Source organism: Columba livia, chromosome 12 (genome assembly GCF_036013475.1).
Source record: "Columba livia isolate bColLiv1 breed racing homer chromosome 12, bColLiv1.pat.W.v2, whole genome shotgun sequence".
In the NCBI taxonomy this organism is placed as follows: domain Eukaryota; kingdom Metazoa; phylum Chordata; class Aves; order Columbiformes; family Columbidae; genus Columba; species Columba livia.
Window position 1 is genome coordinate 7,952,925 of NC_088613.1, and position 27,686 is coordinate 7,980,610.

The 27,686-nt window shown below is 43.7% G+C and overlaps 1 protein-coding gene and 1 long non-coding RNA gene across 4 annotated transcripts in view; one reads left to right on the plus strand and one right to left on the minus strand.

The window, feature by feature from the left end:
* The window catches only part of LOC110357467 (uncharacterized), an 89,291-nt gene extending 81,888 nt beyond the window's left edge, over positions 1–7,403 (plus strand). For both annotated transcript variants that reach the window (XR_010475656.1, XR_010475660.1), the window contains one exon: positions 7,264–7,403. This is a non-coding gene — a long non-coding RNA (uncharacterized LOC110357467). The remainder of the gene's footprint in view (positions 1–7,263) is intronic.
* A 4,228-nt stretch (positions 7,404–11,631) lies between these two features.
* Positions 11,632–25,962, minus strand: SLC6A14 (solute carrier family 6 member 14). 2 transcript variants are annotated; one of them, XM_005500482.3, is made up of 14 exons: positions 25,823–25,962; positions 24,776–24,944; positions 23,156–23,287; positions 21,553–21,714; positions 20,154–20,289; positions 19,289–19,421; positions 17,332–17,472; positions 16,093–16,321; positions 15,883–16,008; positions 15,673–15,791; positions 15,028–15,127; positions 14,681–14,790; positions 13,514–13,681; positions 11,632–12,953 (listed from the first exon to the last, which is right to left on the minus strand). In XM_005500482.3, exons 1-14 carry the CDS (start codon positions 25,868–25,870, stop codon positions 12,804–12,806), a joined length of 1,923 nt encoding a protein of 640 aa, XP_005500539.1. In that variant the 5' UTR covers positions 25,871–25,962; the 3' UTR covers positions 11,632–12,803. The 2 variants fall into 2 exon arrangements, with proteins under 2 accessions (XP_005500539.1, XP_064933732.1); XM_065077660.1 differs by having other exon boundaries at positions 25,781–25,879.
* Positions 25,963–27,686: the final 1,724 nt, after the last annotated feature.

Genomic DNA, 27,686 nt, shown 5'->3' on the forward strand with positions numbered 1-27,686 from the left:
CCTTATCCTTCTCTCACACCTTTCTGCTAGGAGGACAGCAAGACCCCAGCTCCTCAGCAAGTGCCGGTTGGTACCAACAACAACTCACACACTGACCAAGTGTACAAATGTCCCCCAGGCTTCCTCTAAGCTTCGCTGCAAGGAGAGAGCACAGACCTGAAGGTTTTTGAGTTCCAAAGGAGCAGGCTGGCTCAGAGGGAGAGGATGGTTTGCAGCTGTGGTGGCGCAGACTCAACATTTCCATTTTCTGTGCAAGAGTGACACATAGTTGTAACTCTTGCTGCACACTGGTGCCAACACTGAAGATGGAAAACTAAACACAAACCTCACAGGACTCCCTCCTGGTCCTGTATCATCTTCACATCCCTTCTGCCACCTCAGACTCTGTTCCTGTAGCTGAGTGCAGCAAGAACTGGCAGCCAGTCATGGAATCATAGAATGCCCTGGTTTGGAAGGGACCCACAAGGATCTTTGAGTCCACCTCCTGTCCCTGCATATGACAACCCCATAGTTCACACCATGTGTTTGAGGGCATTGTCCACTCTCTTCCTGAACACTGGCTTGGAGCCATGACACCTCCCTGGGGAGCCTGTTCCAAGACAGGAGTCATTCTCCCCTCCCTAAATGTACACAAAAACCTTTGCAGAACTGGAACTGAAAGCCCAGAATATAAAATCCATTTGTCTTTGATTTCTGACTTTGCACTGTGATTCCCAGTAGCTTAGTTCTGATTACTGTCAACCAACTACAGCAATGAGAAACTTGACTTTGGGTCCTCTTCGCCTGTTCTTCCTTTTCTGCTTTCAATAGCCACAGGAATTAAAGAGTTTATTCCTCCAGAAGCCCCAGGTTCCTGCACATCTCTTTACATCTCCAGATTAATTTTCATAGGATTGCACAAGAAATTTTCTTAGTCATATACATGAAAGAATTCATAGGAGAATTCAACCATAAAGTGTTATTCTGTAAAGCTGTTTTTGTGTGCAGTGTTCTCAAAACCAATAAGGCTCTGTTTTACATGCCATGCAAACTTTTTACATGATGGCTGTGATAAGGAGCAGAAGATAATCTTATCTTAAAATTCTTTGCCTTCCCCCCATCTGATTAAATATGCAGCAGACCTCTGTCTTGGTTCCTAGATGAGATAAACAAGCAATCCTGGATGGGCTTGTGGTTCATGAAATTCTAAGTGAGTCAGGAAATATTCCTCTGCAAAACTGTGTATTCTCCAGCAGCGAAATTTAACACAGCAAGAGCAATGAATTGCTTTGAAATGTCTCAGTCACCTGCAGAGTCCCAGCCCAAGAGCCTGTCCCTCCTCTCCAGGGTCCCCGGGAGCAGCACTCCCAGGGCTTCAGTTCTCTCCAGGAGGCGAGTCACATCCTCCCCGTATCAGGAAATCATCGTCTACCCTGAGGAAACTCAAATGCAAATTCCAAGAGACTAAAAGCTCCTTAACTGTTTCTCATCATGGCCAAGTCAAATCAAGGGAACAGTCACAGCATCTTACTGCAAAACCAGAGTCAGAGGGTTTGTAAAGAACTCTAAAAACAAGAACCAGCATGAGGCTTTAATCACTGCAGGATGCTCAGATTTGTATTTTTTTTTTGTTTGGTTGTGGTTTTTGTTTGTTTTGGTTTGGGGTTGTTTTTGTTTTCCTAGCGGCAAATTCAGTGGTGCTTGTGAACTGGACCTAGAGTTGCTAACCTCTGCGAACAAACACTAAAAAGGGACTTGGGACAGGTCTGACATGCCTTTGATACAAAGTGCAGGGTTTATAACAGTTGGTGCCGGAAGGGCAAAGCTCAAGGCAGCAAAACAAAAGTTAGTCATTGCTCTGGCAAACCCCAGTATTTCCCAGTGTTTGGAATGATCATACAGGGGCAATGAAAGGGCATGTCACTTCCAGCACAGGGTGACTTGGCACATGCAGCAGCTGCCTACCGTGCATAACTGAACCATGGGGTAGCTGCCTAAGTCCAGCTTATCATGGAGGAGCAGTCAGATGCAAGCAGCAAAAATCCCAGGAGCCACAGGCAATCCTCCAAGGTGTTCAGGGTGTTATGATGAAATTGCAGCTTTTACAATCAAGGAAACTAATGCACCGATGAGCTTTGCAGCACCAGGCCTCTGAGTTCTGGAATAATGCACAACTGGACCACAGAGCAAAAATGTGCAAAACTCTGAAAGGAAAACAAAACCATAATAATCCTAAAAATTTACATTTTGACTCAGAGTTTGGAGAACCATTTAATTTAAACCTTTTCCACACCTGTTTCCCCAGCTGAGCCTGAGAAACACACTGACAAGGACAGACTCATTCACTTGTCACTTAATGATTTTCTTTCCTGAGAAAAATGGCGTTGTCTTCAAAACCAGACACATTTAGAAATTTTTCAGTCCATTAGTCAATAGTTTAGGGAAAAAAAGAAACCTAATTTTGAAAAATTGAACAATTCTTTGTGGAAATGTCTTTTCTCCACACTTCTTTTAATAGAAGGATGACTTACATTTTTTTCAGCTCCTGCAGAGAAGTCATGTATCATCGATCAGGCTAATAAAGTTGCCAAGATCATTATGATCCCCCGCACTGTGGGGTCAAATTTCCCCATTTAGTGACTGGCTGAATATGTGTGCAATCAATACAGGAGTGAATGTATCCCGGGTAACTCAGCGAAAGACACTACCCTGGTGACAGTTTGTCCCAGCAATGCACACCACAGTAGTCCATAACAGGGCAAGTGCATTCTCAAATTTATGACCTGTGTCTCGACAATCCCTCTGAAGAGACAATAAAACTCTTCCCAACACTCCTGGGTGAGCCACAGCCTACCTGTAGGACGAGATTTACTCCCAACAGCTCTTATGTGACCAAAGGGGCCATCAGGGAAATGCATCTCCTAGAGGATGCATAGTCCTCAAAGTGCAGCATGGAAAGGACAGGAGAGAGAAAATCTCCTGTCAGACAGGGCTTTTGCATCGTGGTCCAGGGGCTTTGGTGAAACAGCAATGTCTTGATGCTTTGTTCAAACCACTGGCTACATCTGCCTGCGCTCTTAGGGACTGGCTCATGCGTGCTGCTGTAAGGCTTAGAGTTGGGCAGGTGGCTCCTCTGCTCCCTGTTTGTACAAGTCCTTGCACCAGAGAGTCCCAGAAAGTTACTGGAGCTCCTCCATAGTATGGTAAAGAAATAACAAGGAGGAGGAAAATGAGAGACTTCTCTTGAGAAGATATATAATGATTACAGAGCGGGCAGAAGCTGCAGTAAAAGAAATTACATCCGACATAAATAGGACTTCACCTCTTTGACAATAACACAAAGCTGTCCTGCATTTTCTGGACTATATATGTGATGGAAACACATATACAAAGCCATTGAAGTAAGCTGTCTTACTGAAAGAGGAATTTGTCCAAGAACAGAGTTTTTCATAGGTACATTACAAATCCAGTGTGCTACCCCCATCAGTGGGCAGCTCTCATTTGCTTAGACTTCAATAAAACATCTCCCACAATTACTAATACCATGCTTGGAGAACTAGAGATTCTGAAAAAAAACATATAAGTTGGAGAAGAAAGTGGCTAAAGTGGGAATGGTGTCACCAAGTTCACACAGAGGTTGGTGAGAAGATCATATAGGAAAACAGAAGATCTCAAGGGCTTGTGTTGTAGAAATGGGACGAAGAGCCCACAGTGCAGTGGCACCTCTTTGGGGCTAAGGATGAGGATTTCTGGCTGCATTTGTTTAACTTAGGCTGCCGAGCAGATGCTGCCATGGAAAAAACAGATAAAATTCCAAGATGTACAAGCAAAGCCATTCCAGTATAGAGAAAACAATTTTAGTATTCTCATATAAGATGTAAGGAATATCTTGTACTGCTCTGATTCCTCAAGAAAGTTACTCAAGAAGAAAAGGAATGAAGGAATAAATAAGAGGAATGTGTCTTTTTTTCTTTATTTATTTTTTTCTTTTTTTTTTTTTTTCCCTAACAAAATACAAATGGAGAGGGATCATGGCAGATATCTCTCTGAGAAACTCAATGCCAGAGGAGGGCAGTTAGGCAGTTAGGCTAAATCACAGCACTGGCACCTGAAAGAAGAGTATAAGCTGCTCATGATGGATGCCGCGGAAAAACACAGTAGCGGGACCTTTGCCCATTTCTGTGTCACTTGCCTTTCATTAACACAGTTCCTCACTGGTTACTGTGGCCATTAGTCCCTTAAAAAATCAAGGAAACAGCAAATACACCATTCACTGTACACAATCATATAAAAAAAAAAAAAAAGCAATGTTAAAAAAAACATTAAAAGGGAAGCAAATGTCTTTAACATAAATGAGTTAGACTACCTCTGTTTTTCCTATGCTTTCTGCATACTTTACAAGCAATGTAGCAATGTAGCTCCCAAATTTCATATGAAGTACCAGAACATTTGGCAAGGCTCCTTGGGAAGGAGCTTAGAGAGTTAACAGCCAAAGATGAAAACCTGTTCAGAGAGGAACACGCATGTCCTAACATTACAGGGAAATGCTGCCCCCATCTGTCTTTCAGTGACAAGTTTTATTTTCCTGCCTACTATACCTAAATCATTCATCACTCTCAGAATGAAAAGGTGATTTTATTGTTGCAACCAACTCTGAAGTCTGTGCCTGGACCTCTGTTTGCACTGGAGCTATTAAGCAATGCATTGTTGGTAACTGAAGTTAATATGACCCCGTTGCTGCAGTGGAGTTTAAACGTAGAAACATCTTGGTTTGCTGTATTGAAGATAGTGTCTCACCCCAAAAGAACATTCTTCATAAAACTGGCCAAAGAAAAAAATAATCCCCAGTGCCAGGTGAGTAGGAGTACTGAGAGGCAGCATTGGGGTTCAGCAAGAATAGAGCAACCCCTGGTCCTGCTGTGATTTGTACTCCAGTGCACTGGGCAGCAGTTTGGGGATTTGGACACTTCCATCCCAGCCTGTTAAAGAACTCACAGAGAACATGGTTGGTTTTCCACTTTCATCCACATTGGTAAAAACCTAGCACATGCACACATACACAGAGAATAAAGACACATTTTAAGCACCATCAGTGGCCCTCAGGAAGTACTATATATATATATACTTCATGTAGTAGCTGAAGCATAACATTAGCCAGTTCTGTATGTGTTTGGGATGTAGAAGGAGCATCTATTAAACCTCCATGAGACAATGCCGCTGGACAGCCAAGGTCCTCAGAAAGTGCTCTGGCTGATGGAAGTGCAAACCACAGCATGTATCCGTTAGCATTCGCAGAGCTCCAGAGCAGCAAGGCTTGCAGAGCAGATGGAGATGATTCGCTATCAAGACCTGTGTCTGTTAGTTCTTTTAATGAAGTTAGTCCTGCTGAAACTCCAAGAGAGGAGCTGGAAAGTCCAGTTCTGCTGGTTCACAGTAGATACTTCCACCTATGCAGAAACGCCCATTAGAATGTTTTTAACAGGTTTGTTGAAAAAAAATTTCAAATAATTTCTATTTCTAATTTGCTATCTAGTTTCCTAGATTAAAAACTTCAAAACAATCTTACCAAACTGTTTTTCATGGAAACATCATTCACAAATGATCATTTCCAAGACTGCAGAGTAGTCAGTGCACCAAGGACTGCCCAGCCTCAGACCCTCTACCTGGACCCAGGAACCCTCCAGCAACTCCCCTCCCACTGGCTTCTCCCAGGCCACCAACTCCAGGTCTGCCTGATGCCTCAGCAATTAAAGTGTCTCATTACAGCCTTTCTGCCAGGGACCTTAATGTGATCTGTCATTTCACAGTCCAGTCGCTCTATCTGAACAGGTGGAATATGGCAGATTCCTTTCATTATTTTAGGTTTTGTCAAACAACCAGTACCAATTCACAGTATTCTACGTATTTCCAGATTTTCTGCTAAGCATTCCTCTTTCCCTGATCAACAGCTGCATCAAATATACTGCTCTATTATGCCTTCCCACATTGCCGTCTGCTCTCCCAATCTGTCCTGTACATATGACCAGTGTTTGGTCCTTTTGGCACTTACTTGACGTTTGCTTGTTTCCTCCTTTGCTTTCAAAGTACTTGAATAATATTCAGCAAAGTGAATTTGAGGACTAAAATTCCTGGTGGTCATTCACTGGAGTTTAATCATTCTGGTCACATAACACCTGAGGGAATTCTACCCATCTTCATGCTGGTAGCACCATAGCAAGTAGATCTGCTGTACCATGCACCACCAATGCAATTGCACCCAGCTCCTGCTGTAACTGCAGTTCTCCAGCCAGCCGGAGACTCCTCCGTGCCAGAGCAAGACAATTTGCCACCTCCCAGTGACTGTCCCCACCAGCTGCATGTTCCAGACAGGGTCAGAGCCTCCTCTGTGCTGAACCCTCATTTTCAAAGAGGATCACTGCATTCCTCATCACCATGAAATGGTGTTTGTCTCACAGCTGTGGGAGTTCTCAGAGGACCTCCTCAGAGGTTTGGCTCAGCAACGGAGTGTGCTCCACTCTGCAAAGGCAATGGACAGGAAGGGGAGCGAGCCCTACATGCCTTTTCTCCCTGTCCCCCCCTCTTTTTTTCTTTCTCCTCTGTGTCCATTTTAGGTGGTGGTGTTGAACATTAGCTCTCTGCTTTCTTGCAGACTCCACAATTCATCTTTTGAAGAAAATTATCCTTTTTTTACCTTTATTTATTAACAATGGTGGAGAACAATTATCCTTCCTGGAGAGGGAAGCTGGTGTCATTGGTGCTTGGTGCTTTTTTTTCACATTGTGGAGCTTAGGCTGCCCATAGCAAAGCTAGTCATGCTTTCCCTGCTTTTTGGTTATAGCAAGACAATCTACACCAAAAGAAGTTCTGCTTTCCTGATTGCTTGAAGAGAAATAATGAAAGTCAGGAACTCAGGAGATTGTGCACTACAGGGAGATGTCCAGATGAAACTGCGTTCAGGCTCCGTTGAACATGAATCTGTTTGTGTCTGGCTGAGCACACATAAGAGAGAAAATTCAATAGGTTTCTCTTGGCAACATTCTGCATTTTATTGTAAATGAGTTAAAGTTTGCAAACATGAATTACATAGTTCAAATTTGGCTTTCTAGGACAACTGTGTGAGATCAAGCCAAAGGGCAAGTGCAGGCCAGTATTTTGTCTCTACACCAGCCCGGTGCAGACACGCAGGGAAGAACATAAGAGCAGGAGAAGCATTACAGACCCACTTCCCTAGTGTTTTCTGAACCAGAAGTACTGTCTCTTTGAGTTTTTATCCTTTTTCACTAGGTTTTCTGGAAGATTTTGAAGGCATGCAACCATTCAGTACCAACACCTTTTGGCAAGGATCTCCACAGCTGAACTGAGCATTGGACAAAACATTCCTCCTTTTACTTTAAAGCTGCAACCTGATAAGTTTTCATATTTTCTCTTGTTCTAAAATTATTAAAATTATTTAAAATAGTGTACTTAGTCCCTGCTCTCATGATTTCCATAGATGGCTATTGGCTCTGCTCTACAACCCTGATTTTTGCAAAGCAAAATCATTGCTCCCTTTACTTGCTTGCTGAGCAGATCCTACCCCAACATTCAGATTGTCTTTTGGTGCTTTCTCTGTACCTCTTCAATTCGGCTGTGCCATTTGGGCTGGGGGAGCTGCACATCATATTCAAGATGCACACGCACACTTCACCTCTGCATTGAGTTCGTACTTCACTGGGGTGTAGTTTTACTCTTTTATAATGGGCTGAGTCATCACACACTGATAAATCAGTTCAAGAAAATTCTCTCAAGCATTATGTAGATTGTTTTATTGAGGAAGAAAACCTTCTTGTAGTAGCTGTGACTGTGCTATCAGTCAGCATGGTTGATGGAGCAGTGTCAGCCCAGGTTTTTTTGTGTGTGTTTTCATTTGTTTTTATTATTGGTGGTGTTGTTTTTACCAAATAATTACACACTAGTTTAGAGTAAGGTCACTAGTTCTTGCATAGCCATAAGCTCATATTGCTAGCCAGGCATCAGGACCAGAACTGGAGGGGTGGTGGGAACAAGGATCTCTGAAACTGGATCTGGCCAAAAGCCTCAATGTGAAACTACAGCTGCTATCATCATGAGTTGATGAGTCAGGTTAAGTTATCAGTGGAGAAAAACCTCTGCTCACATAGAGTTCAGATCACGCTTATTTCATTTCCCTCTACATCCCTGCTGGGATGAGGAGAACCAGAGCCAAGAGTGGGTCTTCTGCCCTATATGTGCCCCAGACCAGACCAGAGGTTTGGTTGCAAAGTTTCATTCATAAACCCAGTTAACCTATATTTTTACAGAAAATTAATCCACAAAAATCAATGAAAAATGCTTACATGAGAACGAGCAGTTCTATATATAGTCTTCTTTCCTCATTTCCTTCATCAAGTGCCTTTTATCTACAGCCTATAGATTTCAGTTCATTTTTTCCCTTCCCTCTACTTTCTGCCCCAAAGTCTTATCTACACGGAGGATGTGGAGCTTCCCTGGGACTCACAGAAGCCTGGGATTAGATATTGGCTCCCAGGACCCCCTTAAGGGATGTCAAATGTTATCTTTTAAAAAAATAACTAACGGCATTAGGGTAATTTTTTTTTTTTTTCTTCTTTAAAGGGGCCTGCCAGCATTTACCTTATTTGCATCACAGAGTGTCATCCCTCAGAGAGCTGGAACAACAATTTATTCTTCCAACAGTGTAAAAACCTTTGCCCTAGTAATTTCTTTGAGACCAGCAGACATTAATTTCTTTCAAGATCAGTTTCAATTTGAACATTTTGGGATTTTTCTGCTGGATCAGACTGGGTAGAGTATTCCCAGCCCCTTCAAAAGGTAACTCGCAGGGAATATATGATTTTACCTTCAACAGACAGGCTGTGCAATCGCCTCTGCACTCCTTTGCAGCTCCCCAGCAAGTCAGCTGTGCTCACACCGTGGTGCCTCATGCACCTCCAAACAGCCACTCTGTGACTGTGTGGCAGATGCCCCATCCCTCAGAGCCTGAATGTGGTGCCATGTCAGACAAGCCATGGCCGTGATCTGATGGAAACCATGGAAAATTAGATTTAAAGCTGCAACAAGAAAATAAAGCCTTCAGTTAAAAATGTGTGTGCTCCTTCTGGCTCCATGCTGATGCTTCTTACAAAGAAAAAAAAAAAAAATTAAAAGTAAAAAGCCAAGAAGAGGACAAGCCTTGGCAAGGCTACCTCATCGACAGGCAAGGAGAATGAGAACAGGTTGAAGCTCAGCAGAGCTCTGGGGATTTGGGAATGGGGGTGCATAAAGTGTCACAAAATTGAGTTGTGGGGCTGGAAAGGTCTGCTTAATGGGACAACCAATCTGCTGAGATAACCCAGGCTCAACTCTAGCCTGCAGAGGCCAGAGTGGCTTTAGCAGGGAGGCCATATTGCTGCTGTAACACTCGGCTCAAGGGCACGCAGGAGTTCAAGGGTGCACCAGCTATCTTTTTTTCACACAACCGGAACCAGATTAAAAAAAAACCCAAACAACCCCCAAAAAACATCCTTTCTATATGTCTGGTCTGATTCCAAACTCAGATGCTGTTCAACCAGCCAGGCAGGAGCGAGTGCCAAATAACTCAGGTTGATGCTGCTGCTCTACGACGCGCTCTCAGAGCCGCGCACCAGCGGGCGGGCAGTGGCAGCGCGGGGAGCGCCGGGCTGGGCCGGGGGTCGCGCCGACCCCTCGCCCGTCCCCGCTGCCGGGAGCGGAGCGGAGCAGAAGAGACGAGCAGACGCTGCTCTCTGCTGGTTACAGCACCGCCACACAGCCCGGCTGGAAAACGGCCTGTGGCAAACTGATGATGTGGTAGAAACAAAAGTAAATACTTAAAAAAAAAAAAAAAAAATCACTTCCTGCTTACAAAAATTCTCTGCAACAGCGGTATCTTTGGGATTTAATATTTGGGATTTAATATTTGCTTTCATAAGCTTGGCTCTTAACTAAGTGCTTTACATGCATATACAAATGCCAGTTCAAATACCTCTTTTTAAATGTTTCCATGTTGCAGATGTGGCTTTTTGGAACTGTGTTATCTTGTCTGCCTGAAACGTGCTTGCATTTTGAGCCAATCCAAAGTGAACGCACCTCTTTTGCACTTCTGCTTTCTTTTTCCGAGATATTTCCTTTGAGTCCTGTTTACCTTGATCCAAAGCAGAACCATTTTCTTTTTTTCCATCAAAGTAAAAAACCCCAAACCCCTGCTTTTTCAAGCACCTTACTGGGAATGCTGCACTGGTTTGCACTGCTGATTTTTCAACACAGCAAACACCAGGATGTTGGGCAGCAGCCTGCATGGGTGAGGAATACACCCAGGTCTGCTGGGTCCATCCTGCCTCCAGAGCAGCGCTGAGTGCCACCCCTTCTTCATGGAACCCTCAGGGGTCTGGGCCCTGCTGGGCCAGAACTGTGATGGGTGAGGAATGTGAATGCCAACTCCTAGATACTCTTTGAGACTCCTCCAAGGATGCCAGAAGTGAGCTCATCCAAAGAGAGCAGCAGCAGCTGGGTGTACTGGAATGATGTCAGACATGTGCACACAAATAAGGATCCCAGGTCTGCTAGGGGCAAGGACAGCAAACCTTGCCTTCAGAAATGGGGGATTTTTTTATCTTGGAGAAGGAAAAAAGCACCGCAACTGGATTCCCAGCCCTTGAGATATTGTCTTCCATTGCTCTTCGGGAAAGCTTTGATAGGGCAACACCAGGAAAACAGCTCCTAGAAGCCCATAAGCCAAGTCCAGAGCAGAAGAAGCCTCAAAGGAGCCCTGCGCACAGCAGCAGGGGCTTCCTGCAGGGCAGTATATGGCTGTTGCCTTCAGCATCTCCTTCATCAAAACTTTCCTGGATTCTTTCTGAAACCAATTTGGTCAGGCTGCTTCCCCACCACCTCTTGGAGTGCTCTTGTTACTTGACTAACTTCTGTCTCTTTCCTAGAGTCTCTGCCTTCCTGGATGTGAACTGATGCCCACTGTGGCAGCTCCAGTGCTCCACTGGGGGCTGAAGCACCACAGATTTGCAGCTAAGCCTCCCTCCTCCTCCCACCTTTCCACAGCTCAGGGCCAGTGACAGCACTGTTTTCTGCTGGTTTGTGGCTGGATGGTGACTCTAGATAAGCTGCAGTGCAGGAAAGGGGTTCTCTTCAGCAGCTTCTGTTACAGGCTATAATTCCACAGTCCTTTTTTATAAATTCTCAATCACTTTCTGTATTTTCTGAGCCTGCATCAAGACAGGGCTATTGCACTAGATATAAATTCTATAAGAAAAAGCTTCCTGGAAGTTGAATCTTTCCAGTTCAATTTCCCAAAGCCTTAGGATCACAGAAGAGTTGGTGGTACTTCCCACCAAACGTCCCCCCCCCCCAAACTCCATACAAAAGGCTGAAATCTCATTTTCCAGCTCCAAAACCATTAAAAACTGAGAATCACATTTCATTTGCCATAAAGTATTGATTTCTCACAAAAACGTCACTATAAAACATACACCAAGGTGTGTAGCTTGGGCAACAAGCCACTATCCACCCTCCTTCATGTCCAGAAACACTGACAAATCCCTGAGAAGAAGCGACAGCTAGAAACAGTGCTGCACTGTTCCCGAGAAACCATTGTCACAGTAGGAGAGGCATTCATTTGTGTTATGAATGAAGTCAGGTTCTCTTAACCTAACTCACTAGGGCCTAGGTAGAAGCATAAGTCTGTGTTCCCAAATGCATTACAAACTTCCTAACTTTTCAATAATCCCCTGATTTCAGCAAATTTTGGAGTAATAGCACTACAAGGCAGTTATAACCTTCTCTTGGGGTAAAGTTCTGTTTCTGTTGGCTCTACCACAACACCGATAACACTGTTTGGATCTTTAAAAAGCACGTTGGGTCTCCTTTGGAAGGGAAAACACAAGCCTGAGTCAAAGATGCAGAGGACAAACTGACGGGTGAAGTCTCAGTGAGTGTAGGAGAACAGACACACCAGAATTCAATGGTGACTATTTCATTCTGCAGCATCTAATGACAGCATATGGAAACACAGGACTTTTGAATTATAGACAGATGAATGTGCTGAGCACGTGGCATGAGACAAAATATGTCTCTTTGAGGATCCCAAGGGGAATAATGAGAAATAGAAAAAGCCTGCTTTTCACCATGTTAAGGACGTCTTTCCTGTGATGGCAGTTTTTTTGCCACTCAACATTTAGATGCACAGACAAAAAACAAAACACCGTGTAGTCTACATCAAATCCTGAGGAGCCTCACAGCACTGAGCAAGGCTTAGACAGAGAAAAATTATTCGAGTTCCCTGAGCTACACAGTGCCAGGCAGCAGCACACCCATTCCCCTTCTGCTGTCTGCACACCGCTGGGGATGGCAAAGCACAGCAAAGGTAGCAGCTGCGCGCAGCACATTGGGACATGCAAGCACAGCACATTTTGGTTCAAATTCCCTGTAGCTGGGGAGGACCAAAATGTGTCTTTATTCTCTTCCACACCAGTATCTGCAGTCCAGCTGGATACAGGTTGGATGGGGTTAAGCATGCCCAGTCCATCAGCCTGGGGAGCTTGCAATGCATTTTCCTGCCCCCTCAACCTAAATATCTGGGGAAATAATTTACCTGTCTCTCCCCAAACACACAGCACTAAAAATAAATAATCTGTCTCACTATCGTTTGGGGGCTAGGCTTTGAAGGACGGAGGGTTGATTCGCTTTTTGTTGTTGCTGTTTTGCTTTGGCACTTTCTAACAGTTAAAGAAAAAAAACCCCCACAGATATGTTAAAAAGTTGTCATCCAAACGGCCATCTCATTGTTGACTGTATACAAAGGCAGACACAGTAGGAATCTCATGATCCTTTTCCTTTTTGGGATCTACAACATGGCTGTATCTTTCTCCTCGGTTACATGCCAGGTAGGGACCCCAGTTTGCAGCAGGTCTGCAGCAGCTTACAATGCGCTGGAAAGAAAAAAAAAACAAGAGGCATTTGATGTTTTACCTTGGTTTGGGCTATTTGTAAAGTTCAGTAAAGCTGTTACTCTAGATATGCCCTGCAACTTAATAAATGGCAAACAAATAAAAGTTTTTAAAAATCATTCCAAATGTCTCTGGGTTCACTGGATTCCAGACACCGAAGTCAAGCAAACAATGAAATCTGTGACCAACAAGGCTCTCTGGAAAGCTTGGTGAGCAAACCATACCTCAAATCCTGCACTTGCTCATTTCTGTGAAGAATGGGAGGCAAAAGCCTTGAAAATGATACGGGGATAAAAATTCTTCAGAGAATTTAAAGCAGCTGGAATAATAACAGAAACTATGAAAATGACTTTTGAATGTGTGTGTGCACAGTAGAGTAAATTTGCCTCTGATTCAACCATCAGAGATGTGTTTTTTCTACAAATCCAATTAATGAACACCTCAAAATACCAAACATGTTTTTGAGAAGAATGCACAAGTGTTCCTGATAATGCCAAGGAAATAAAGATTTGAGGCTATAACGACTTTTTTTGTGGCCTTACCTGACAAAGGTTTCCTTCAGCTTTAACTATTTTTATAACAGCAACAATGGGAATCCAGATGATGCAGAAGATGATCATGCACCAGCCGACAGCAGTTCCCCAGTCTGGATATGACACTGAGCCATAAGTGGGAGGTGAAAACGTGACCAAAGACCAGACCAAAATTGCCTATTAAAAAAAAAGGCAAAAAGACTTAAGAGTAGAAAGTCAATTTCCAGCCAACTTGAACTTGCTACCTACAAATTTTGCACAGTTCCCTCTTGCTTTCTGAGTGTAAGAACAGTTGTGCAGAATTTGGTGTTCAGTCATGGCCAAGCAGTAAGACTGAAGGACAGGACTGAAAATGACACAGATATGCACCCTAAAACTTAAAGTACATCAGTGTTTAAACAGAATTTGATTCTGGGTTATGTTGAAATCTTATGTTGGAAAATATATACATTGCTGGATGAGTCAGTACCTTTCTCTGTTTGTTTTATGTGTTCCCATATTCCGTTATTTACAGGAATATAGGAAAGAATCTAAGATTAACTGTTGGTAAATATTGCTGCAGAAATAAGGTATTCCAGGGGCAGCATTTTCTGAATTGTAGACTGGACAGTTTAAATGCTGGCCAGAGTGACTTGCCACTGCTACTGGATTTGGGATGTTAGTAAATTATCTCATAAAACATAATCCAACCACCTACACTCACAATTAGAAGTACAGGAGTAACAAAAAACTGAGACATGTGATAGGATGCAAAAAAGTCTTAGGCAAGGGAGCAGCTGGATGCCCAAAGAGCAAAGCTAAGCCAGGGATCTGTCCTGAAAATGGAATTTTCCCCCAATGAAAAAAATCTAGGTTGTCAAAACATTTTCTCACAGTCTGAAATGAAGATAATCTAGTTAAGACAGACAATCTGGCTGCTCTGTGTTAGTCCTCAGAGTGTAGACCCAGCTTACTAGCAACTGATCTGAAGGTCCAGCCTCTCCTGGAGAGGACCCAAGGAGGAGTGGAATGTATTAGAAAGCATAGATAGCACATAGTGTGCTTCACTGTCACTGCCATACCACATGTTTATACACAGAGCCTGGGCATTCAGCCCTGAATCTTCAAGTGGAAACCTCTTCAAGATCCAGTCACTAAGTTCTGTCACACTAACACAACCCAGTCATCTACACTCACCATTAACAGCACAGGAGTAACAAAAAACCAGCACACTCTCCACCACATCCAGAATAAACAGCTCTTCTTTCCAATCATCATTTCAATATCTTCAATGAACCTGTTTCCTCCTGTTGAAAGACAATCATAGGGAGCATGGTAAAACAGGTGCCTACGTTGCAGGTGTGGTTAATCAAAGGGGATAGAAGTAAGGCAACAGTCAAGGTCATTTTATCCAGTTCTTGGTTCCTGTTAAAGCTTTTTGGCCAGATAAGTTATAAATGCTTTATTGTGGTAATTAGTGTTTATTATACACTGTGCCTGGGACTATATAGTCAAATAACAGATTTTAAATGCAAGCAATTTACCATAAATGTAGACGATGCCTATTATCTCCAGTACAGCTGCAATAAGGATTCCCCATCCAGCACAAAAGTGATCTATTAGGTTAACCCAGTAAATTCCTGCCTGTAGAACAAGCAATAAAGAGATAAAAATGTACCCATTACAAGAAACGTATTTATGCAAATAAAATCATCTGCACTGTTCAAGAGAGCTTAACTAATCACCAGTCTGAGTTTTTTAAATTCCCGGTTCTCTAGGTTAAGTACACATTTATTAACATTATTTCATTCTATGTAAAATTGAAAAGCACATCTGACAAAATACCGTAGATCTGTATACTAATAACATGCTAATAACCCACAGAACTGCACATGCACTGTATGTAGATGCTTGAGATTACACAAATAACCTCCTTTACTGGGGAGCAATACATCAGGTTGACAGTTCACAGGCCTTCTATTTAAAAGTACATCTCAGTTCCATAATCACAGAAAACCTTAGGTTCTTCCGGCTTCCCTCTGAGAATTTCTTATTTGCATGTTCAGGCACACTGGCAGAATTTAAGATCAATCCATGCAAACAGGAACAGTGGGAAAGGATATTTTTATTTGAGTTCATCACTTGCAACGTAATCAAACTCACTGCCAAAAAATATTTTAATGTCTTACCTGAGTAACACATACAAGACCAAGAAAGAAGAGCAATATGCACACACCCAGAGTTATAGGGATTCTTAATCTTTTCATCACTTTGGGATATATATCTTGTATGGTAGTTGTAAGTGTTTCTGAAAAGGAAGAAGTGTGGGTTTTAAGCAGCATAATTAAGACAGGTAATGGTCATTTGAAAAGCCATGGGTCACTTAAAACCCCACTCACCTATGGTGGCAAACTGGGAGTCAAGGCCCAAGAGCAGCAGCATGAAGAAAAACAAGAAGGACCACAGAGGAGAAACTGGTAACCTGGAGAGAGCCTCTGGGTAGGCTACAAATGCCAGATCAAATCCTGGAAAGCAGTGGAAAGGAGGAGGTTATTGTCACGCCTTGGGCAAAGCAAGTCCTGATAATGACAGCATGACGATCAACCTACCTGAGTCCACAACCTCCGACACTGGTCTCTCAGACACAAATGCCATATGTCCCAAGATGGAGAATATTGCAAACCCAGCAAATACACTGGTGAGGCAGTTGGTGACACAAACTAAAATAGCATCTGAGTAGCAGTTGTTGTGGAACTTATTGTATGAAGACAAAGCAACAAGTCCACCCCATGCCACAGACAGGGAGTAGAATATCTGGGTGGCTGCATCTTTCCAAACCTACCAGAAACAAAAACATGGGAATTAATATATTACATACAGCACATGTCATAAACATTTAAGTCTACCCTCTGTTAAAGCTCCAGGGTTTTTCTACATTTAGCTTGAATGTCTAATTGTATTTCACAGGCGTTGCAGAGCAGATGGGATATAGGACATTCATGACCTTGCAGTCTCAAGCACAGACAAAATCTTCTTTGATTTCTGAAGGACACATCCCAAGTATGTTGCCAAATATTTAAATCTTTTTGAGCTAACCCTGAAGAAGAGATTCAAGTCATTCACATACGCAGTTTGTCAAGATATTAATCTTGTTACAGTGCCAATGAATAAGGAAAACCAGGACTGGGTTGCAAGAGTGAGAACTTTCATGTGCTCTCCCACTTATTGTCCTCCCACCATTATCCAGACAAACTACTTTTACCTCTGCTGCAGTCTCTCAGTTAAAGCCAAATGCTCACAAAAAATACTACAAGTACATAGCATGCTTAATATCTGCTTTTGGTAAAACTAAACTAATGTTGGCATGAGTCAGAACCAAAAATCCAGGCTTCCTTTGCACAAGGTGCCCTTCCTGGTCCTCCTAATTTCCCAAGCTAGTTTCCTGGGCAAGGCACAGCCTGAATTTCAAACTCGGAGATCCCTCTGACCTTCTGATTAAGTTCCCTGAAATTATCAGCAAAAAAAGCTAGTGGGCATGTGAAAGCAACACCTGATCCCACAGCAAGAACTTTCTCAGCAGGCCTTGCTAGGATGAAACTCCAACATGACCCCTGAGATCTGCTTGGGGACAACAGCACAGTTATCACTACCTGGTGTGGCCGGGAGGAGGCTGAGGGTGGCTATTTTTTAGATTGAGAGTAGCTAGAATAAAGGCTTGGACTTCCGATAGTGCTAGGGGTTGCTGAAAAAATACAGAACCTGCGTGGATAAGAAAGTTGCTCTGCAAGTGGCAAGCATGTAGAACCACAGAACTGTGTCACGTTTCCGGGGCTGGCACTACCTCTCACCTCTGCCTCCATCAGCTTGGTGATGTTGGACTGTCTCCCAATGTAGTATTCAATGCCATCGAGAGCACCTTCCAGGGTGGCACCACGCACCAGCAAGATGAGCAGGATGACATATGGGAAGAGTGCGGTAAAGTAGACAACCTGCAGAATGAAATGCAGGGACACATATTAGAAGCAAGGGAATGCACAGACCTCCATGCAGGAGGAAAGGCTGGGGTTTAGGCTAAGGTCTTCTGGTACAAATGATAAACAGGTGACCAGGGAAGTGAACACATGCCAAGCACAAAACCATCTGGCTTAGCCGGTTCTGGAGCTGCATTCCAGCAGAAGCAGAAGGCCCAAGACACATATACACTTTTCAGATAGGAGTTGGCCAGTTTCAGAAATGTACTTTCTGATATGATTTACTCCTATAGCAGGTTCTTAACTCAGCTACCCCGGAGGTCTCTTGCTAGGCATGCTTCTAGCAAAAGCTAACTGAACACCAGTCAAAATTAGGTTACCAGGATAAAATAATCTCCTTCTGAGACTGGGAAAAAAAAAAAGGCAGCCATGCTGGAACTTTCTTTACTGGGAATGAGGACTTTTAGGTTCTCCCAGACACAGATCTTTTTTGTTGTTTACACTATTTCTAGTGCGATGGGATTCAGGCCAGGAACAGGGCTAAGCAGTGCTATTATCATGCAGGTTACATTCAACAATACCCTTGTTACTTGAGTCTCAGTTTCAGTGTTACGCAGACAGATAATTGACCCAGTACTGCTGGTTACACCAAGCCATAGCATTGCACCATCATATGGTGAGTCTGCCATTTCTGAAGACCTGCTACATATTTGTCCGGAATAGTCAATTTTCTCCGCTCTTCATCTTTGCCTTGTTCCTGCCCAGCCAGATTCTTCTGAGTCTTACCTTGCTTCTCAAAGATGCTTACCTTTGTGCCAGAAGAGAAGTGACAACAGGAAGAGCCAATTGTCAGGAACCCAAAGAATGTGAGTTTGAGAGGAGCCATGTGGCAGAAACTGTGGCTGGGTAAGCACAGATACTCCACCCTGCAGTGCTGAGACATAGGGCAGAAAGCTCCAAATAGAAAGCAGAACAGAAAGAGACATCAGACTGAGGAAAGGAAGACAGGCAGCAAGGATTCGTGGAAAGGCACAGTGGCAAAAGGAATGAAGAGTGGAAAGAGAAAAAAAAAAACAGTGCAGGAAGGATGAGAGAAAGAGAGAAAGAATGAAGGCAGCAGAGACTGAGGAGGTAAGCAATGGAGATGCAACATGGAGGTAAAAAAGGAGCACGGGGAGGAACTAAACCAAGAGAAGGGCCTCAGGCAAAGAAGAATAAAATTGAGCCTGCCCGAAGTCTGGAGAGGAGTTGTTCTAGCCCAGGGAAAACTCTAGGCAACCATGTTCCAGCATATGGAAATGGAAGCTTAGCAGAGTCAAGAGCCTGAAAACAGGCACCTAGGGACCTGGTCCCTAAAAGTAGCTTGAAATCTTAAGTACAAATAACATTCACAATCTGACAGGAACCTGCACACACACATCTCTTGGCAGGACTTGACCTGTACTGTCCAAACATCACAACCAGTCTGGAGGTACAAATAATTACCGGGTGTTCCCAGGGTGTGCGCCTGTGCAGTTACATGCACATGTCTGTCATAACAGGCTGAGTGACTGCCAAAACTCAGCTGGAAACACCTGCGTGACAGCAAGATCCCCAAATACATGGCAGCGCTGGTGAAGCTAGGACACCCGTGTGTTAAGTAATCAGCACCTTACTCATATTTTATGTAACAGTTATGAAGCCAAGGGGCAGAAAGTAAGTCTAATGCTGAGTCAAGCAGAGGGTAGTGTGTTAGGAACTGCATCCTGCCTTGTGCTAACCCTTTCTCAGGTCCAACTGACATTGGAAGGGTAGGATCAGGCCAGAAGTCTGCTACTGGCTCTTCCTAACTTACCTTTCCAGAAGATTTTATTCCTTTAAACAATGCAGCTCCAACAATTATCCAGGACAGGAGGAGGCAGAGAGCCAGGTACCAGACGATGCCACCAGTCTCGTCCAATCCACTCGAGCGCTGAAGAGCCACTTTACTGAAAGCACAAAACACTGCAATGAGAAGAGTGGCAACAGCACATGTTCCTCTTCAGCCACTTCTTGGAGGGAAATGAGCTGGTTTCTGCAGATATTACAAGACCCTGTAGGCGCTTCCATGAATATGTGGCTAGAAGTGCATAATTGGCATTGACAAACTGAATATTTAACTACAGTTTTCTCCTCTTTAAAAGCTGTCAGCCCCTCAACTCCATACATTTCCCCATCAGAACTACCTAAGCTCTTTCATGTTAACTGTGAAATTCTGATGCCAAGAGAAGAGCCCATAAGAAGAATCAGTTCCCAGAAGCCCAAGGAACATGAAAGATGAGCCACCATGTGGCTAAAGAAATGGCATTTTCACAACAGGCTCAGATTCAGAATATATGTGAATATATTTTGCATAGTAGCTCCTGAAAAAAACCTCTAGAATATACATAAAGACTCTAAATAGTTCTTACCAGGACTCCAGAGAAGAAAACATCTTTAGCTGGAGTATTTTTCAATTTGTTACAGGTTTACTCATTTGCTTCTCTCTATTTTTTAATTTTTGTCTTAGGGGCCCAGACTCAACAATTAAATTTTAAGTCCCCTCTGTACAGATTTGTCTGCCTACCCTCTTTGACTGGACTGTTTCTGGACAGCAAGATAAGACAAAAATAGAAGATATATTCAAAAACACAATGTGTAATAAAAGCATTTTTAGCCATTTCTTTAAAACATTTACTTACTTCCAGTATTGCTCACTGGGAAATTGCCCTGATTTGTAGTTCATGGTGCCATTTATACATGTGAGATTGTTGTTTATGATGAATGAGTAGTTTGCATGAATGATTTGTCCATCTAAAGTTGCATTGCAGTCACTTACTGGAAGAAAGCAAGCAAGTGACGAAAGGGGATTGTTAACACAGTGATGACTATTATAAAAATAAGACTATTACAGCAAATATGTTTTTGAAAGAGTTACAGCTTCATTTTGCCTACTAACAACATTTAGAAACAAACCTGAACTATCACTTGTAGATGTGACTTAGTTACTTTGACTGTAAATCAAAACACGAAGAATCTGGTGTGCTCAGCTCCACCTTTCACTTATTGTGAAGAATACTTGCAAATCAGAATTGAGGATAGTAAAGACTGTAGCCTCAGCTATTCTGTGAAAACCTTTGTCCCAAACCAAGGTCACACAGAGATCATCCTATAACAACCTCATTTTATTGTGGCAGAGGGTTTACTAGAACTCTTTAAATATTTTCCTTAGTAGGGAATGGGTCCTATTTGAGATTTTTTTTTTTTTTTCCAGAATATACAATAAAGAACACTGTATCAGCGTTTACTGGAAGTCTTGTTGAAGCCTATTTCAGGACAGCACTTACAAATTGTGAACTAAAGTATTTTTGTTTAGCCCATAAGCAAATGTCAACTTTTTGTTAAATAAAGCATCTCAACTTCATTTTATGAAACTATGAATCTTAGAAGATATTTTCAGATATATGGTTAAGTGAATTACAATTACATTAACACTTGGCAACACATTTCCAGCTGCTAATTAATAGTTATCTCACCAGCTTCACCTTTTGCCTTATACTGCTCTGATATGGAAACTGGTGAGATAACAAGTGTTTGGCAGTACATGTACTGCCAAACATCAAGAACAATAACATGAAGATATGTTCTAAAGAGTTATTCTGGTGTGAACCCAGTGCCTCACCGGTGCTCAGGATTACCACAGCCACTGGGGAGGCAAGGGGTAATGAAAGAATGCTCAATAAAAGCTATATAGCAATGCTCTTGCTGCAGGTAAGGAAGGTGTTTTCCTTGCCATGAAGCCTGTTGAAATGGGAATGCAGTATTTCCAGGGCGTGTGTGTACTAGAAGAAACCTTAGAGTTTAAAGGAGAATGAAGGATTCAACAAGGAGGTTTCAGCCCAGTTCTCTGTAGATTTCCCAGACATCCAGAACTGCAGGTAATCAGACAAGCATCACACCAGTGTGTTCAGAGACAAAACTCCAGGAAGGACTTTTCAAGCCATGGGTAGCTGTCTTGCTTCTGTTATTTATCCCGGAAAACAGTACAAAGTACAAGTATCCAAAACAGTAATATTAAACTCTGTCTGTTAAATACAATACCTAATTGTGTTTTGCTGCAGAACTCATCTGCCCAGGAAAAACAGTCTGACCATGGCAGCACTTTTTGAAATGAGGCAAATAAGTAGTAGAGCGCATAAGCAATGATAACGTTGTAGTAAATAGCCACAAACGTTGAGATGATGACCATCGTGATGCCCACTCCTAGGAAAGAGAAAGACACAATGTCTTAACTAACCCAGACTTGGCTGAAAGAAAAAGAAAAAAAAAGAAAAGAATGGCCTTCGCTTGACTTTTAAAAGGCTACTTGGGAAGAAGTTGAAATAATTTTTCATTTGTTTGTTTTTTAAAATAATTTTAACAACAGTCAAACATGGAAAGAGTGAAGCCATGAAGGGAGGCTTGTGATCCAAACTGACCATCTCGAATGTGGTTTGACAGAGAGCTTGAATCAGGCCCACAGGAAAATTGGACTAGTTGCTAAGTCCACATCCAAAGGAAAAACTCAATATTTTGTTTACTTCCAGTTCAGTGGCAAGTTCTGATTGTTTAGTAACATAAATCAAACTATACAACAACTATGACTGACCAAGCCATTTTAAAGATCCCATTGCAATGTATAGTTTTGCCAATAAATGAGAAGGAACACAGAACAGTAAATCTCTATCAACAATACCGTTCTCCTCCTTTGTTAATATGAACTTTGTTCTGCAAGTTTGGGAAAGTCTGCCAAACTGTCCCAGTCATCTTGGAGACTATATTTAAGTTTATATCTTCACAGACACACAAGAGATTTGCTGTGTCAATAGACTTTTGCTTTAAACTTAAATACAGTGCTCTCGTGAAAGATTGTGTCTGCTGGCAAAAAGAGTAAGCATTCAGGCAACCAGCTAGACTGTAATCCCTTTTGTTTCTGTAGAAGGCGGCAGGTGAAATTCCTGTTGCGTTATAAAGAAACTTCCCTGTTCCTACATGAATTCCCCTGGTAGGGAAAGAGGACAAACAAGACCAATTACATAGCTCTTTCCACCCATCGGTACAGGACCCGGACGGATAGGAGTGAGTAAAGCACATGGTTAATTGTTTCCAAACACAGAAATCTTCACTTTAAAATTCTGTCCCTCACAGAGAAAGGTAAAGTACCACTACAGAACACAACCATTTATATTATCACAAGAGGCACCTTACAAAGCTGGAGTCTAGCCTATTTTATAATACCAGCATATGACTCCCAAGACAGCGAGTTGAATGAATGCACAGAATTGCATCAAGCAATCAGAGCCACGTGCCTGTGCCAATCCTGACAGCCCAATACAGAATTAGCCCATCCAACAGTGAACTTGCAAGCTACATAGGATATAAAGTATAAAGAAGCAGTGATAAAAGTTAACTTCTAAATATGATTTTCTATCTGTTGCACATGGCACCAGGTGTTTAACTGAGGGTTTTCCTCACACAGCAAACAGGCATTGCCTTCTGCCTGGAGAGCTACAGTTAGGGTGGTATACTGCATGCCATGAGGAGAATCATTAATAAAACTTCCTTTCAGAATTAGCAACTTTGTGAAGAAATCATTAACTCATTTATTACTAGAATTAATTACTTTATCACTAGAAAAAAAAAAATATGGAAACATAATACCAACCTTGAAACAATGGTAATATTCTCCACATGGAAATTGGTCCTAGACTGGCAAACTGCCCAAGGGAACATTCCATGAAAAATAAGGGCAAGCCAGCTAATGCCAGCATCAGAGTGTATGGGATTAGGAAAGCACCTGAGAGGAGAGAGGGCAAAAACCCACAAACACACACAGAGAGAAAACAATGAATCTTTCAGTATTCACCACAGTTCTATTACATTTTATACTCCCCTTTTCCCATTGCCTCAAATATCCCACTGTGGTTTTTTTTGTTTGGTTGGTTTTTTTCCTTTTTTTTTTTTTTTTTCTTTTTGCAGAATACAGAGGCCAGTTTCTATATCCTGTTTTCTGTAATACTAAATAGTACCTTCAGTGAAGAAACACATATTACCAGAAGAATTGGTGATTTACACAGGATAGCTTCTCTTATAGAATTAAAAGGATTTTACAAAAACTATTAAAGACATACTGCTCTCATACAAGCTGAACACTGCTCAGCTGTAGGCACCATTGGTTTTGTCTGCTTACTATTTCATCTTCCGGCTTTTAATTTAAAAAGGAACAGAACCATTTCTTCATGTACTTAGCTGAGATTTACAACTGCCCTGTTAGAGTAGCTACTGGATGTCGAAGCATGAAAATTATTTTCTATGGTTGGCTGACTCCTGTGTTAAACAGCATCTCAGCATGGCACTTGTTTGAGTCCCTTTTAAAGTGTACATTAACCTGATATATCAATGACTGCCCTGTTCTGCAAAAGGTACTGACACTTCTTTGTCTGTGCAGGAGATAGGACAAGTGAGAGCATGGTTTTCCTAAACACGATCCAATATCCAACGCAACTCAGCTAAACTCACTCCAATAACACTTCTATACCAAGAATGCCACTTTGTCTTCCACAGACAGCTGTATGGGCTGTGCTGCATGTACAGTTCAGAATTCAACTTCCAATGACTGTTAGGCAGAGCAAATAAGTACATACAAGTAAGTCCTCTGCAGTTACTTGGCGTTTATGCTCTCTGTAATTACCAGGGGTTGCCTGGCAAGTAGACAAAGCCCTGGAATAGCAGCCAGAGAAGCCAGTGCCTCCATTTGGCTTTGCCACTAGTTTGTTGTGTAAGCAGGTAGAGGCTCTCTCTGCCTCACACTTCCCAGTTGTCTGATGGGGATAATTACTGAGCTTGGATAATTATTCCAGCTTAGCTTGTTTGCCTGGCAGAACAAAGGTTGAGAAGGGATTCAATTGCTCTTTATAAGCGTATCAAGGAGGTAAGCACTGAGGAGGGAGAACAGCTATTTAGGTAAGTAGTGGATATCGGTACATTGACAAAAAGATGCAAAGTTGATCTTGAATAAATCAGATGAGTTCTGGAATTCTCAGGTGGAAGTTTGCAATTAAAAGTAAATACTATTTCCCTCCTCAGCCAGCACTCAAAAAACAGAGAGGCCTCCTACTCCTCTTCTCATTCCCACCAGCAGGCACTATACCACTTCCAAGGGCAATGCTCACATCCAGCTTTGATAAAATGTGCCCATCCTCAGGGCTGGCCCTTGGAGCTGGCCCTCCTCTGTCCTGGAGATAGCAAGGTGTGCCCACCCCACCCTGCCATTCAATACAGGTACCTCCGCCGTTCTGGTAGGTGAGGTAGGGAAACCGCCAGACGTTGCCCAGGCCCACAGCGTAGCCCACCATGGAGAGCAGGTAGTCGCCTTTGTTTGACCAGTTGCCACGCTCCGAGTTCTCATCGTTGGCACTGGCGTGGGCATCTTTTTCATTTGACAAACTGAAGTCCTTGGAAGGGAAGAAGAGGGAAGGTTGAGGATCGCCCCATAGGTAAATGGAGCAGTCATATCCTCATTTCTCTGTCCACAGCAGTACCTTGGTATTGCTGGTCAGGGCAGATTGACAGGGTGGGCAGAGCCAGGTGGGCTGCCATTCCAGCTGATCCCTGGCAGGCCAGCATAGACCTGTGAGAGCAGGTCCCACCAGAGACCCTCAAAATATCTTCATGGTTAGTTTTGCCCTGCTCCTACCTTAATTCTTTGTGCTGTCAGATCCGGGGGACCCCACCTCCAGGGGACTCCCCTATTCTGCCCCTGCATGTGCCCAGGTGTCCCCATACCTGTTCAAAAGTTCATCCCAGCACATACCTGTAAGTTCACTTTAAAAACACCTGTCCAGGTGCCTTTCACAACTGCCCAAGTGCTCATCTTAACTCATGCCTCTTTATCTACCCAGTGCACTCATATTCCCACACCTGTCTGGATCTCACCTGACCAGATAATTTCATACCTGGCCATGTGCACCATACATCACCTGCCCAGTTCTCCCACAGCTGCCCAGGCACCTGCATCCTACTTGCCTGAGTGCCCCTATGCCTACTTGGGCACCTCCATACTGTACCTACTCAGATGCACCCACACCTGCCTAGGTGTTCCCTTATCCCACGTGCCCAGAAAACCCCAATATCCCACCTGCCCAGGTGTTTTCATACTTGCACAGGTGTCCCCATACGTCACTGGCCTGAGTGTCCCCATACCTGCCCAGGTATCCTCATGCCACCCGCCCAGGTGGCCCCATCCCTTCTCGGGTGCTTTCACACCTGCCCAGGTGTCCCCATACCCCACCTGTCCGGGTGTCCCGGGCCAGCCCTCCCCCGGCCGCCTCACCTTCTTCTTCCCGCAGGAGAGGAAGCCCGGCAGGTTGAGCATCCTCATAGCCACCGCTGCCGGAACCGCTCCGCTCTGCCCGCGCCGGCCGGCGCCCGGCCCTTTATCGGAGCCGCCTCCCGCCCGCCCCCCGCCGCCCTGCCGGGAATCGCGGCCCTTGGGCTGCCCCGCGGCCCGGGCGGAGCCTCCGGCGATGCGGCACCTCCCGCCCCCGGGGCACCCCCTCGCCGCCTGCCCCAGCCCCATGCCCACTTCCTTGGGAACACTCACCTGCTTAACCCTGCCCGTCCTCCTGCCCACTTCCCCTCCTAAACACCCCCTGCCCTCCACACGCCCTCCCCTCCTCACCTTACCCCGACCCACTTCCCCTGCCACGACTCGCCTAGGCTCGCTCCCTGAGCCCGGGCTCCTCAGGCCTTCTTGCACCCCTGCCTGCCCACTTCTTTGCCCCCCACCTTCCTCTTCTAACATGCCCCTCACCAGTCATCTTCTCCCCTGTTTGCCAGTACCTACCCCCACAACGACTCTCCTGTCTTCTAGCTACAGGGCTGCCAGCTCCCCATCACACAATGACCCTCTCCTGAGCACCACACACCTGCCTGCGCTGACCCCACTGCCTCCCCACAGAGCCACTGCCCAGCTACCTCACCTACATTCACTCATCCGGAGACGCTGCTCATGGCTTCATCTCCAACCATACCTACTTCTCATTCCTTCTGAGCCTGTTCCATATTGGAGTTTAGGGTCAGGAGAGACAAGAAAGCAAAGGGCACAAGGGGGTTAAATAGTATGGAAATTTCAGCTTCTAAACACACCTTCCACTACACATGACAGGCACAGAAGGGCAGGTCATAAAAGCAAAGCCATTGCCAGAGGAGGAATGTAATGAGCAACGACTTAAAGACCTTTCCTGAAGCACTCTCCTGCTTCACCCACCTAAGTGACCTTCCCCAGGTATCCCCTAAGGACATGCAGGAGGACACACTCCACTTACAAGCACAAGGGGACACTGGTTGACTGGCTGCTTAATTGGCCTCCTTAATTTCTAACTGCTGTTTTCCATGGCTCTTCCAGATCCACACCATGACAAACACACTTTCTGTCCTCAATTAGTGGGAATTTTTGTTGAGTAAAGTGCTACCCACCATGGCTCTATCTAGCCACAGCTCAGAGGTATATCAGGAGTGAGAAGTGTGTGGGGCAGCATCTGAAAGGTAGGGAAGGTAAAATCAGATTGTGTTTTATTGCGCTGTGCAGCAGGTTCTCTAGGAGACTTCTATTTCAGAAACTGTAGGGATGCCAGAATACTCTACCTTTGGAGCAAAAAGTGTGTGCAAGTGTAGCGTCCTGGCATCACACAGGCTTTGGGGAGAACAAATAAATAAAAAATTGAGAAAACACCCCTTCACAGGCTATCTGTGAATTCTGGATTCTGTATGAAACTATACAAAATCCACCCACACCAAGGACACACTGAGAAATCAGTCAACATTCTTTCAAAGCCTCTCTGAATTGTATATAAACTAAACAAACCTTTTTGCCAATCCTGATCTGAGTTATGAGTTTGAAATAAAATTAGATAGGATAATTTTGGTTTTAGTTCTGGGTAACTTCAATATCTGTGGGTCACTGTCTCCCCAGAGGAAAATAAAAATGTTCCTGTAAACAGTGCTGGGCCTGACAAAAGCACTGAACTCTCTTCCAAACTCATGATTCAGAACTGGCTATCAGCTTGTTTAGAAATTAAATGAGATGAAAAACAACCTGTTAGCCTCAGCCTCTCCCTCCTTATTAGTATTAAGTGTGTGTTGTAATGTTGCGGAGTCACAGACTGTGGCATTCTCTGTGTGTAACTCAAGATGAC

Bases quoted from the DNA above. Each gene is read 5' to 3' on its own strand.
- SLC6A14 (XM_065077660.1), bottom strand. From the start codon at position 25,870: ATGAGGATGCTCAACCTGCCGGGCTTCCTCTCCTGCGGGAAGAAGAAG. The intron at 20,290-21,552 runs GTATTGTATTTA...GCTTTCTTCCAG, and splicing joins CTGCAGCAAAACACAATTAG to TAAGTGACTGCAATGCAACT. The intron at 16,322-17,331 runs GTGAGAGGTAGT...TGTTTCTGGTAG, and splicing joins CCAAGCTGATGGAGGCAGAG to GTTTGGAAAGATGCAGCCAC.